Genomic DNA, 14006 nt, shown 5'->3' with positions numbered 1-14006 from the left:
GTCAGGAGATGGATCCCCAGACAGTCAGAAAGGAAAAACAGGACCCAAGCTAGGCAAAGTGAGATAGGCCTAACCAGCCAAATGGAAGTGGGCTCAGCCAGGCTGGTCTGAAGGAGGAGAGTCTAAGCCTGTCCAAGGGAGGAGGAGGCGAGGCCCACCGAGGGGCCCTTGGAGGACTTGTTTCCCTTGTGGTTTCTTTACACTTCCTGTTCCCTTACTCACTGCGGAAGTTCCTCTTCTTACCCTGCACCCAGAGCCTGGCTCTAGAGGACAAGGGCAGAAGGCACTATGAGTGGGGGCTCTGCGGGAGGCAGGCCCAGGGGCCGCAGAGGTCCAGGGGTTCATCAGAACATACCTTCCACCCTCCTTAAGGACCAAGAGAACCAGCGAATCTTCGAGATGCTTGGACGGAAATGCTGGGTGAGATGGGGACCTCCTGGTCCTCTCTGTTTCCCTCCCCCACCCCCTACCCCCGTCCTTCTTCTCTTTCTTCCCCCTCCTCTTTCTCTCCATCATCTCTCCTCCTAAAATCCATTCGCCACCATTCACCGAGCTCAGGAAGACCTTAAGCTCGCCTCACCTTCTCTTTGCATGCACTTCTGCTTGGGCAAGGAAGGGCCAGAGGTGGCTCCAAGACCCTCTGACCCCCGATCCAGCCCCACTGAGCCCTGCTCTCCCTTCCCCAGACTCTGGCCACAGCAGTTGTTCAGCTGTATCTGGCGCTGCCTCCTGGAGCCGAACACTGGACCAAGGAGTATGTCGGGGCTGTGTGCTTCGTGAAGGATAACCCACAGAAGTCCTACTTCATCCGACTTTATGGCCTCCAGGTGACCCCCAACCCCTGCTGAACATGGAAAGCAATTCTCAGCCTGCGGGCCCAGATCTCTGTCCATAACCCCAAGTCCTCCAACCAGATCCTGAATCCCTCAACCCTGGAGCCCAACATTTCATCTAGACCCTGGTTTGAAATCTGCACCGAGTGACCCAGAATGACCCATATGAAAATCTCTAATCCCGCCTATATGGTGAACCAAACCCGTGAGGGCCAGAACTCAACAGAACTGCCTTGTTTTTCTGGGTCTCCAAGGTTCCCTGCCTTTGATAAGACACCGTCTTACCACTTTCAATAGGGGAAATATTTTCAGTTTTAATATTTTAGGTTTCTTTCTCTAACAGGTTTCCACCTTACACGAGTTGCAACTTTTGTAGGCTTTACTGTATTTAGTACACCGCCAAAGTCTAATCTGTTCCACAAACTTCAAATCATGGCCACTGCATTTATACAAAGCTATTTGAAAATTAGAATTGTGCCTCCCAGAATCCGCTGTCAAAACTCTCAAATCTCAGATATTGCCTGCCTCCTAATTCATCAATCTCTTCCACAAACCACAAACCCGAATACCCCCATTTAGTCTCGAACCCCCGAATCTGTTTTCATTTTTTTTCCTTGCCTGATTTTACTAGCAAGAACTTCCTGTACAATGTTAAGTAGAAGTTGTAAGAGGGACTATCGTTTGCCTTATCCCGAATCTCAGGATTTCACCAATCAGTATTATGTTTAGCTGGGGGTTTTTTGTCGATATTCTTTATCCCGAATTTCACCAATCAGTATTATGTTTAGCTGGGGGTTTTTCGTCGATATTCTTTATCATATTGAGAATGTTCCCTTCTAGTCCCAGTTTTCTGAACATTGTTGCTTTTGTAAAAAATCAAAACTGGAGTTTCATTTTTGTCAAAGGCCTTTTCTGTGTCCCTCAATATCATCATATGGTTTTCATTTCTAGTTTATTTATATGACAAATTCTGTCAAATAAAGCTTTTAACCAAACATAGACCCCAGAACTCCCATATTAAAACTCCTAAGCATATTAATGCGGGAGTAGCTCCAAATAAACAAATCTATCCCACAAAGCCTGAGCCTGGATTCTTCAGGTGGAAAAACTAAATTTAAATGTCATGTTCTTAATCCATCAAGATGGGCTCAGCCTAACTACATCAATATCCCAGGTACTCAAATATTGACCAAATTCTTAAGTCATAACCCTGCTCCAAATTCTATATTCCTGGACTTTAAATCTTGACCCCCAGCTCCCAAATATTTATCTAAATACTTATCCACTACAGAACAATTATGGTGGGATGTGTGCAGGGCCAAATCTATGAGCTTGTTTCCTAGGGTTTGAGTCCTAAACCCTCAAATCACCCCCCAACTCCTATATCAAGAGCCTTGAACCCCAAGCCCGAACATCATACAGCATATGTCTGACTCCTTACTGTACCTTAGACATCTGACACCTGGACCCCCCAACTCTGACACTGAGCTGAAAAAATTCCACAATAGATCCCAGGGCCCCAAACCTGGGCACTCCGCTCCCTGTCGCAGGGAAAGCCTCAATGCCAGTATGTTGCCCACCCTGCCCCTCTCCAGGCTGGCCGGATGCTCTGGGAACAGGAGCTGTACTCACAGCTGGTCTACTCCACTCCTACCCCCTTCTTCCATACCTTCGCTGGAGATGTAAGTGACCACCCAATCCCTGGGCCTCAGTTGGGGTGTGAGGAGGAGATGGGGGTAGACAGGGTCCTGAAAGACTGCTGACCCCAAGGTATGTACAGGACTGCCAAGCGGGGCTTAACTTTGCTGATGAGGGAGAGGCCCAGGTCTTCCGGGCCCTGGTGCAGGAGAAGATACAGAAGAGCAATCAGAGGCAAAGTGGAGGTGAGGAGGCCCTGGGGGAGGTAAGTCTAAGGGTGAGAGCTGGAAAAGCCCCTCCCCTGGCGCCTCTGACTCCTAGTCCACCTGTCTCTCCACAGACAGACGCCAGCTACCCCCACCACCAGCACCAGCACCAGCACATGAGGGTGAGTCCTTTAGTCCAAGTAAGGGTAGTGTATTAGTCTAGGTACTTTGGAGAAACAAATCCACAGCGACTCATGTATAAGAGAGAGTTTTACGTAAAGAAAAGGTGCATCACGAAAACATCCCAACCCAATGCTGCCCAAGCCCACAAGTCCAACATTAACCCATTAACCCAACACCAGTCCACAAAGTCCTCTACCTCACAGAACAGAGGCAATGATGCCGACTGCAGGAGGAAAGCTGAGTCAGTGAACGAACAAGCATCTCAGCATTAGCAGGGGTCTCCACACGGCTGCTCCAGCACCCAGGGCTGCATCGGGATAGGTCCATGTAGCTTCTCCTTGGGGATGTCTTGTAGGAAGTCAATCTTGCGAGCTGAAGCAGGGAACTGCTAAGGCAGCTGCACCCGGTGCTACCATCACAAAACAAGAGACCCGAGAACTAGAAAGGCGAGGCTTCACCACCCATTTATCCCTCCGCCTTTCAACCAGCCCCACATGTGATTATCGGCCAGGTTGGCACAATTAACAACTCAGGTAGTAAGCAATTAGGTCAGGAACCTGTGACAGGGATGTGATCACTCTCTACCCATTCCATTTCCCCAGAGAGACGAGGGGGGCTGCCACCCCTGCCCCCACACCCAGGTGGAGACCTAGGGGGTGAGTACAGCTCCTTCCTTGTGTCTGAGTGGGAGAGTTGTTGGGTGAGAGCGGAAGGTAGAGGGGTGGGTCAGTAGGTGGATGGATGAAGCAGCGGGTGTATGGCTACGTGAACGCAAAGGTCAATATGTGAGTGAGTGGATGGACTGAGTAGCTGGATAAGCAAGTGTGTATGGACATGGGAATGGATGGATGAGTGGAGGGCATCCGGATGAGTGCTTGGATAGATGGGCTGATGGTAGAGAAAGCACAGATCTATAGAGGTATTAATGTGAGTGAGTGAGTAGGTGGTACATAGATGGATGAATAGACAGATGGATGACTGAATTAATGGATGAATGAGTAAGTAACAATATTTCAGTCGGTGAAGGAAGAGATGATTGAATGAATGATTAAGTACATAAATAAGTTAACGAGCTAATGAGTCAGTGAATGATGCATTAATAATTAATAATTTTAAAATACAACAATAATAACTAAGTGATAGGCATCAATAAGTGAACACACAAACAAATCACTGAATGTGTGAATAGTTTGTGGCATCTATCCACTTCACAAACCCTACGGGGCCATCAAGAAAACACACGGCTTTTCCCTAGTTTTCACCTTCCTGCCTCTTGTCCTGCTTTAGTTGGTAGGTAAATGGGTCAAGAGTCACCTTATTTTGCCCACAGGCACACCAGCTGGCCCACTGTCCCTGGGGCTGGTGACAGTAGACATCCAGAACCCAGATATCACAAGTTCAAGATACCGTGGGCTCCCAGCACCAGGACCTGGCCCAGTTGACAAGAAACGCTCAGGGAAAAAGAAGATCAGAAAAGCCGACATTGGAGCACCAAGTGGATTCAAGTGAGAATCTCCCCTCACCCAAGACGGTAGATCCCAGGATGGGCACAGATGGCAGTGGACAGGACAGTCGAGCAGATGAATGAGCTGATGGAAGGATGGGCAGGTGGATGGGTAGATAGGTGGATGGGAGGGTGAAGAGATGAGTCAATGGTTGAGTGGGTACAGGGCTGGGACTAGGCAGGAGGAGGGAAGGTGCCTAGGGCACACATTTTAAAGAAGGAGTCTCCCTCAGAGTCATGCAAAGCACCATGAATGATTCTGGTTGTGAGCGCCTCTTTAATTTTGCACCCTAGGCACATTGCTTGCCTCACGTTAGTTCTACCTTAGATGGTAGGCTGGTGGGTAGATGAATGGATGGGTTGACCGATCTGTGGATAGATTGGTGGACTGACAAGTGCGAGGGCACATTGGTGGACAAATGGGTCAACAAGTGGGGGGGGGATGGGTGCCGAGAAAACATGTATAGCTAGATCAGTGTTCCCACGGGTGAATATTGGACAGGCGGACAAATGGGGGGAAAGAGAACTGGCTGGGTAGACGGGCACCACAGACTTTGGATTCCTTCTCTCCCGTATTGTGTTTATTCACTCCTCAATTACCCGTTACTTCTGGCCGCTAGAGTCCCTCTGGGCAGGAGAGAGCTAGAGGGCATCTGTAGAAAGGAAGGGAGAGGAGAGCAGTCAGGCTTCACCCGGGTCTCCTCGCTTCCCCCAGACATGTCAGCCACGTGGGGTGGGACCCTCAAAATGGATTTGACGTAAGTAACCCTGAAGTCTCCGGAACCTAATTCAACTCCCACCGCCCTGCCCCAAAGCACTGCTCAGAACTCCACCCCACCCCACCTGCCCCTGGTCCCTGCCCCTTCTCACCCCTCCCTCCTCATCCCACCACCCGCCATCTCTGCCCTGGCCTCTTTCCGCCTGGGCAGGTGAACAACCTGGACCCGGATCTCCGGAGCCTGTTCTCCAGAGCAGGAATCAGTGAGGCCCAGCTCACGGATGCAGAGACCTCCAAACTCATCTATGACTTCATTGAGGACCAGGGCGGGTTGGAGGCTGTGCGGCAGGAGATGAGGCGCCAAGGTGAGCATCTCTACCTCCGACGCACCCTTTCTTCTCCAGCCCTGACAGCTGGTACCTAGGAGTTATCTTGAGGCCGTCTGTCCTCATGGAGACCCCTCCCCCGCTTGAACTGGGAGTTGGTTGGTGGGGTTGGTTCCCCTTTTACAAATGAGCAAAACTGAAGATGGAGGGGGAGACCATAATCATAACAACGTTGCATTATTCTCCAACACCAGAACCTCATCCACCACCGCCACCCCCATCCCGTGGAGGAAATCAGCCCCCCAGGCCTCCTATTATGGGGAGTAACAAAGGTCGTTCTGGTCCACTGCCTCCTGTACCTTCTGGGGGTGCTCCACCCCCACCAACACCCCGGGGACCCCCACCTCCAGGTCGAGGGGGCCCTCCACCCCCACCCCCCCCAGCCACAGCACGTTCTGGACTACCGCCTCCCCCACTCCCTGGAGCTGGGGGACCGCCTCTGCCGCCACCACCACCGCCACCGCCACCGCCAAGCTCTGGGGATGGACCAGCTGCTCCCCCACTCCCTCCAGCTCTGGGGTCTGGGGGTGGCCTAGCCCCTGGTGGGGGTCGGGGAGCACTTTTGGATCAAATCCGGCAGGGAATTCAGCTGAACAAGGTAAGGATGGTCCCAGTGGAGGGATCAGGGTCTGGGCTTCGGGGTGTACTCCGCAGATTTTGAGTTTTGGGGTTCAGTGGCAGAGGCAAGAGGTTGGGGTGGGGGCAGGATGAAGTGGTCTGGAACCTTGAAGGCGATCAAGGTGTGCATGGGAGGAGAAGTAATGGAGAGACGGGATAATGCTCCTTTGGGAAGCCCTGAACGCGGTGTGCTGTGACTGCCGCAGACTCCTGCAGTCGCAGAGAACTCAGCTTTGCAGCCGCCACCGCAGAGCTCCGAGGGGCTGGTAGGGGCCCTGATGCACGTGATGCAGAAGAGAAGCCGAGCCATCCACTCCTCGGGTGAGAGCCTAGCCCTTCCCAACCCCTGGCTGTCCTCTGTAGGCCTTGGCAGGACCAGGCGCCAGCCTCCCAGTGCTAGTGATGGCACAAAAGCAATCCCAAGAGTCACTGTCACTAGTAACACTAGCCCCAGGGGGGATGACACTGTGTGCATGAATGCATAATGTGTAATAATAACTCCAGCTTCTGGTGATAATATTGATTTTTTTAAATCATTTTATTAGGGGCGTGTACAACTCTTATCACAATCTATCCATCCATCCAGTCAAGCACATTTGTACATTCATTGTCATCATTTTCAAAACATTTTCTTCCTACTTGAGCCCTTGGCATCAGCTCCTCATTTTTTCCCTCTCCCTCCCCCTCCCTCATGAACCCTTGATAATTAAAAATTTGTTTTCCATGTCTTGGACTGTCCGATGTCTCCCTTTACCCCTTCACCTTATCTGTTGCCCATCCCTCTGGGAGTGGGTTATAGATAGGTCATTGTGATCAGTTTCCCCTTTCTCCCCCGACCTTCCCCATCACCAGGTACAATCCCTACCTTGTCCCAAACTGACCCTGGCTCTCACTCCTCAAAGGAAGCAGGCCCCTTCTTCCTCTAGCCGCACAGGTCCCACCTCTGATCACCTAAGAGGAGACCCCAGATCCCAGAATCATTTGCCCGGCCTTTCTAACCCTAGAACCCCTCTGGTCTATCCTAAGCTCCCGCTCCATTTCCTTTTCTCTCTTCTTCCCTCCAGATGAAGGGGAAGACCAGGCTGGTGATGAGGATGAAGATGATGAATGGGATGACTAACTTCCGCCCCCAGCTTGCTTCCCCACAGCCCACCCTGTGGCGCCTTGATCCCCACTGGCATCTGCTCTCTTCCCTGTATCCAAGCAAGTCCTGTTTCTTGCCCATCAACCTCCCCCTATACTGTTATTGCTGGCTGACCTCCACTTTCAATAACCGGGGCCTTTTTTGGTATGATATTCCTCAAAGCTCTTTGCTTATTTTTGAAACAAAAATAAATGTAATTCACTTTTTGTCTCTCTGAATCTTAGTTTGCCTATATATCAAATGTGGGAGTTTGGGGTTCCTCTTCCCCAGAGTTCCTGATATCTATTTATCTAGCTTTTTATGCACTATGTATGCCTTCGGTTATATGTGTTGACAAATATGTGTCAACTTAGCTGGGCCAGAATTCTCAGTATTATGTAATTGTCTTCCTTTTGTGTGTGTGAGTGTGTGTGATCTGATGCAATTATCCCTATGATGGTAATAAGGCAGGCTAAGAGGCAGCGGTGTTAATGAAGCAAGACACAATCTGTAGAGCGGTAAGAGCCCCCAATAAAATGATGTTGAATAAATAAATAAAATTGTATTTTTATTTGATCTAATCTGTCAGATTAGATCAAAGAAAGAGGATCCAGAAGCACAACTCATTGTTTGGACCTAGGGTCCCTGCACTGAGCACCTCCGAGACCAAGAGAAGATTGATGTGGAGACACATGGGGATCGCTGAAGAACTCTGGGCCCACAGATGTGGAAAGGAGACAATAACCTCCCCCCAGAACTGACACAGAGGGAAAACCTTCCTGTAGAGCTGGCACCCTAATTTAGACTTCTAGTCTCCTAAACTGTGAGAGAATAAATGTATATTTGTTTAAACACCTTCATTTATTCACTCAGCCATTTAGTCCGTATTTCTCGGCTTCCTCCTGTCCTTTCTTTCCGCAGACCTTTAACACTTTTTTTTATTAATCATTTTATTGGGGGACTCTTATAAATCTTTTAACAACCCATCACTCAATTGTATTAAGCACACTTGTACATGTTGCCATCAGCATTTCCAAAACATCTTCTTTCTACTTGAGCTCTTGGTATCAGCTCTTTTTGCCCCTCCCACCCTCATGAATCCTTGATCAATTACATATTATTATTGTTATTTCATGTCTTACACTGTCCATTGTCTCCCTTCACTCACATTTCTGTTATTTGTTCCCTGGGGGCTACATATCCAACCTTGTGATGGGTTCCCTCTTTCTCCTCCCTACCCCCACCCCCCTACCCTCATGATATTGCTATTCCCACTACTGTTCCTAAGGGGTTTCCCCCCACCCCCGAGGGGTTTATCTGTCCTGAATTCCATGTGTCCAGAGCTCTTATCTGTACCGATGTGTACACTCCGGTCTAGCTGGATTTGTAAGGTAGAACTGGGTCATGGTAGCTGTGGGGGCAGAGGGGAGCATTCAGGAACCAGAGGAATGATGTGTGTTTTGTCAGTGCTAGACTGCACCCTGGTTGAATCGTCCCTTCCTTGTAACCCTTCTGTGGGGGGATGTCCAATCACCAACAGATGGACTTTGGGTCTCCACTCCAACCCCCCTCTTTCACATCGATATAATTGTTTGTTTTGTATCTTTTGATACCTGATGCCTGATCCCATCAACACCTCATGATCACACAGGCTGGTGTGCTTCTTCCCTGTGGGCTTTGTTGCTTCCCTGCTAGATGGCTGCTTGTTTAACTTTAAGCCTTTAAGACCCCAGAAGTTATAACCTTTGTTAACCAGGCACAATCAGTTCTCTTCACCACATTTGCTCATGTACCCATTTTGTTTTCAGCGATCATGTTGGGAAGGTGAGTATCAAAGAGTGCCAAGTTATTAGAACAAAGTATTCTTGTGTTGAGGGAGGCCTTGAGTAGAGGCCCAAAGTCCATCTGTTATCTTAATACTTACCATATGTATATCGGCCTCTATCCCTTTCATTATAAATTAATATAGTTACATATATACATGCCTATAGCTATATACCTCTATAAAGAGCTTTTGCCTCCTAGTTACTTCCTCTATTTCCTTTCACCTTCCTCTTGTCCCACTATCATGCTCACCCTCCATTTGGATCCCAACAATTCCTCTCTGCTACATACATTGCACTTGATCAAACTTTATACGCCCTCCTAGCCATCAATTTTAGATCTCTTGTTGTTCCTTTATCCTTGAGTTTGTTGGCTCCCCGCTGCCCCTCCCCACCTCCTCCTCTCCCCTGCCCCTCCCTGGGGAGGGGGCTGCCAGTCCTGTTGTTTTCTCCTCGGATTGTTTGTCCTGCCTATCTTATACAGATAGACATAGGAGAAAGAAAAAAAACAAAAACCAACCCCGATAGATAGTTCCAGGTCTGTCTGCTGACTCTTATGAGTGCTTTCTTATCGGGTCTGATGACGCACCAAGCCCTGTCCCCCGCATCAGCGGTTTCTTCTCAGGATTCCTCTGGGACTTTGATACTTTGTTCCCCTTGCTGCCCTGTTGCATTCTCCTCGAGTTTCACTCCGTGGTGCATGGGGAAGACAGGGCACACTTTCTGCACAGTGTCTCCAGTGTTGTCCCTCATAGCACTAAGGTTCAGTGAGGGAATGTCGTGTCCCATAGTGGGGCCCGACCTTACCGTCCTCTCTGTGAATTGGCTGCTCCGAGCAGGGATGTGGTCCCCAGGGCCTGGTGGGCCAAGATGAGAGCTATTCTTTCTCTTTCCCTCTTAGTTTGTATCCGTGTAGTCTGGACAGACTGCCACTCTCCCTAGGCTATATCCTCAGTGCTGGCCTCTGTATTACATTCTTCTGGGGAGGGGGTCAGCATTGCTCGGCTTGGGCCCAACTCCATCAACCTCTCTGTTAGTTCGCTGTTCCATGCCTGTATGTTGCCCTCAAGGCTTGGTGCTCCGGGATGGGGTCTGGTCCCTCTCTCCCTTTCCTGTGGAGACATAAACAATACCCTCCCCATGGGTGTATTAGTGCCGCGTTCCCCAATCACCCTCGTCCCCCACCCCTCTTTCCCCCTCCTTTTTAGTTGGCTGCCATATGCATCCCTGAGTTGAGTCAGACCCCTGCCAAAGTACCTCCACAGACATTTTTTTACCACTGGTTCCTCCTTCCTCTTCCATGACACCTGCCACTTACACCACCCTGCCAACCCCCCCAAAAAAAGAGTAACTCAAAACCATCTCTCTATTTGAAGTTTTACACAGGGATATAATGAAAAGCTCTTGTACATTCAAACCATTTCTGAAATCTGGTAGATTCAAGAAAGCACTCAGGTATCTTAGAGCGATGGAGAGGGGACAGGAAGATAAAGGTGTGTGTGTAGTGGGGGTGGGAGTCGGGGGGAATCCAGAAAGGGTAGGCTTTTCAGACTAGTGGGAGAAGTTCTGAACCACTGAGGCAGGGAACCATCTAGGCACTGGGGGCACTGGAGACGAGTTGTCAGGAGTGGGAGTTGGCTTGGCCCCTTAAAACTTTTCCCACATCCCTGTACAGAGAAATACCCCAAGAGTTGGAGAAGGAGGGAGAGTGTGTCTCCGGTTTCCTCGCATTTTAAAAATTCTTTCATCGTCTCACTTCTACTCTCGCCAGCCACGCCCCCATGGTGAGCACTGTCAGGGCTCACTTACCTCCTCCCCATGTCTGCAGAAACCCTAGCCATCCACTGCTCCAAGACACCGCCCTTCGCCTGGGAGCTGTGGGCCATTTCTTGACCTTTGGATAGGAAGGCATCACTCAACTTCTGAATCCCCTTTAGCACAGGCTAGAGTAATCAGGGATTTGGGGGGAAAGAATTGATTATGGACAAGTGGCTTGACTTCTTCCTCAGTCTTCGAAACAGAAATAAAAGCACTTATCTTGCCAGGCTGTGTCAACAAAGTAGATGGTGTCAGCAAAGTGTCTGGGCATCTTTAAAGATTAGCTGGCACTATTGTTGCTATTACTATGGAATCTCAGACATCACTGATTATAAAATACATTATTTTACACATCACTAAAAAAGACAAAAAAGTACTGTCAAGTGAACTGCGACCTAGTAGTGCTTGTAAGAAGCAGGCTGATTTCTCTGATGTTACAGAATTAGTCACTTTGAGGACTAAGGTGTGTTTGACCCAAACCATCATATTTTCAATTGCCTTACAGACAAGTGAAAGTTCAACAATGAATAAAGACCCCAAGAGAGCAGATGCATTTGAAATGTGGTCTTCTTGGAAAATTTTGAAAGTACTATGAACTGCCAGAAAAACAAACAAACAAACAAACAAACTTGTCTTGGAAGAAGTACAGCCAGACTGCTTCTTAGAAGCGATTACGAAAAAAAAAAAAAAGAAGCCATTACATGTACTCTGGACATGCTATCAGGAGAGACAAGTCTCTGGGAAAGAGCATCATGCTTGGAAAAGTAGAGGGGAAGCCCCTCCATGAGATGGGTTGGCACAGTGGATGCAACAATGGGCTCCAATGTAACTACAATTGTGAGAATGGCGCAGGACCTGGCAATGTTTCACTCTGTCGCCACTAGGAGCCAACTCGATGGTAGCTAACAACACAACAACAGCAAAATTAAATATTTCTGGAGTCCTGGCTGGTTACATTGTTTCTTGATCTGCCTTCTGGTTCCACATGAGTGTTCATTTGTGAAAACTCATGACAGAACACATCCATAGTCTATGCATTTGTCTCTATCTATCTTACTTCACCACAAGTTTTCATTTTTAAACTGCCCAACCTGTGCAACTTAAACCCACAACCATCAAGCCAATTTTGAGCCAATAGGGCAAAGCCACCAGCCTTGTGGTTAGCAGCCCAGTGCTCACCCTCAGCACTGAGCGGCACTAGATGAACACTAAACAGACAGATGGCTGTGGGTGGGACACAGGAATCTTAGGACGACTTCTTACTTTTGAGGTTTCCTGAAAAGGTATTAGTCCCAAAGAGTTAACTAGTCCAGAGGGCTCACTTGTATAACTGCATACAGTTTAGTGCATGGTGGAACCAGTATTTGAATGTAGGTAATCTGATTCCACAATCCATGACTGCACCGGCTCCATTAGACTGTTTGAAGAGGGCCAAGGAAGTTCCCCACCACTAACAGACCTCTATTACTCTCCTCCAGATTCAGGCAAGAAGAGCTCATGCCTTAAACCACCTTCGAGGGTTGGATGGGTTTCTGGGACTTGTGGAAGAGGTATGATGACCCAGTCCACCCACGGAGCCTAGGGCAGGTAAGGACCAGCATGGTCCTTCTTCTAGATGAAATATGAGAAGAGGGCTGTATGGTGAGATCACGTTTTTGACTGATCCACTGATGGCAAGGAGGAGTTAATAGAACTGGTCAGCCATTCCTCCAACCAGCTCACAGCTGGATTGGCAGGAAGACAGAATAACGGTCCCGGTAACTGTAAAACCATTTGGTTGAGTGTGCAAATCATGGACCAACAGGGAGCAGGGTAGTTTGAGGAACTGACAGTGTGGTTTCCTGATGCTGTGAGGTAGTAGACAACTGACTGACTTACAGTCGGCCTGGGCCTAGCTGGGGCTAGTGTGAAGGACAGGCAGCCTCCTGAGAGAATTACAGGTCAATTGATGACTAATGGTGTTGCTGCTGGCCTGGGAGGGCATGATGTTACAGGCCTGAGGGAATGTCTAAACGCTATAGTCTGATGATGTATAAAAAAGGGAGTTAAATCAACTCAATGGCAGCATTTTGTTTTTGTTTTTGGACTGGCCAACAAATCTTTGGTTTCCTAATGTTGTTAGTGCCTTTTGGTTGGCTCTAAATCATGACAACCTTAGGGACAGCACAATAGAGGATGGCCTGGTCTGGTACCAGCTGCCCTGGTTGAATGCTGTGACTGACTGACTCTCTGACAGATAAGTGTGGTCAATTGGATTCTGAGGATGATGACCACCTGGCTGCCTGACAATATGATGAGGGACAAATTGAAGGACCACAGGTTTCATGGCCAGCCGAAAATTTAGCACAGCTGCTTCCCTTGATGCCTATCTATTGTTATGGATTCTCTGCCCTGATCGGATCACTGCCTTCCAGAGAAGACCAAATGGATCCCAGGAGACTGACTTAGTCAATGGTGTAGATGAGGAGGCTGAGAAATTACAGACCGGCTGCACTACGACGGGTAGTATAGAGGTTCTGGGAGACTAGCTCAGTGCTAAGCCTGCGTAACTCCCTGGGCGAAGGGACTATATGACAATGACAGCCTGTCTGAGGGCAAAACTGGATGGCTTGCCGAGTGGGTATGAGATGATTTCCCTGTGTCTCGGGGGTAGGGTAAACCGGGTAACAGGCCGATTGACATCACCGGAGAGGGGCGGTCTGGCTGGCTAACAGTGGGGTTGGTAGTAAGTGCTGGGTTTCCCTTGCAGGAATCGCAGCAGGCTTGAGGTCGCAAATGAAAGCTGCGACCTGGACTGTAATTGGGGCGGGTCTGACGGGTTGTGACGGTTGACAGCGTGATTGGCTAGTGGCGTGACAGGCAGATTCGCAGATCTGGGGCAGGGCTTCGGGTAACCGCAGCTACGGGTGTCACCCCGACGCACTCTGGGAAGCCATCGTGGAGCACCCGCCTTCGGGAACCCTCCAGAAGGCTGCGGGGACCGGGTACGCTCACCGGTTGGTCCGGCGGGCACTGCTCGCTGCCCAGCGTGGCCAATCGGCGGTGCCCTGTCGGTCACGCCCGCGCGGGCGCTCTCTTCTCGCGAGGCCGGCTGGACCCGAATGTCGTTAGTCGCGGGGAAAGATGGCGGAAAATTTAAAAGGTGAATCGGCGGCG

The 14006-nt window shown here is 49.4% G+C and overlaps 2 protein-coding genes across 2 annotated transcripts in view; both read left to right on the top strand.

Moving 5' to 3' along the window:
- Positions 1–258: 258 nt before the first annotated feature.
- Positions 259–7440, top strand: WAS (WASP actin nucleation promoting factor). The gene is made up of 12 exons (XM_004713170.3): positions 259–420; positions 687–827; positions 2429–2515; positions 2614–2716; positions 2812–2859; positions 3463–3516; positions 4191–4365; positions 5080–5122; positions 5294–5447; positions 5663–6066; positions 6293–6407; positions 7151–7440. Exons 1-12 carry the CDS (start codon positions 289–291, stop codon positions 7204–7206), a joined length of 1512 nt encoding a protein of 503 aa, XP_004713227.1. The 5' UTR covers positions 259–288; the 3' UTR covers positions 7207–7440.
- Positions 7441–13966: 6526 nt separating this feature from the next.
- The window catches only part of SUV39H1 (SUV39H1 histone lysine methyltransferase), a 13671-nt gene continuing 13631 nt past the window's right edge, over positions 13967–14006 (top strand). Inside the window, exon 1 of the mRNA XM_004713169.2 lies at positions 13967–13992. Coding sequence (XP_004713226.1) covers positions 13974–13992 — 19 coding nt within the window. The 5' untranslated portion in view covers positions 13967–13973. The remainder of the gene's footprint in view (positions 13993–14006) is intronic.

The sequence above is a fragment of the Echinops telfairi genome, unplaced genomic scaffold (genome assembly GCF_000313985.2).
Source record: "Echinops telfairi isolate 266 unplaced genomic scaffold, ASM31398v2 ScPeMD7_19;HRSCAF=73, whole genome shotgun sequence".
NCBI lineage: Eukaryota > Metazoa > Chordata > Mammalia > Afrosoricida > Tenrecidae > Echinops > Echinops telfairi.
This window is presented reverse-complemented; position numbering and strand designations above follow the sequence as displayed.

Coding starts and splice junctions, on each gene's coding strand:
- WAS (XM_004713170.3), top strand. CDS start 289: ATGAGTGGGGGCTCTGCGGGAGGCAGGCCCAGGGGCCGCAGAGGTCCA. Junction 421..686: donor TGCTTGGACGGAAATGCTGG/GTGAGATGGGGA, acceptor TCCCTTCCCCAG/ACTCTGGCCACAGCAGTTGT. Junction 6,067..6,292: donor AGGGAATTCAGCTGAACAAG/GTAAGGATGGTC, acceptor TGACTGCCGCAG/ACTCCTGCAGTCGCAGAGAA.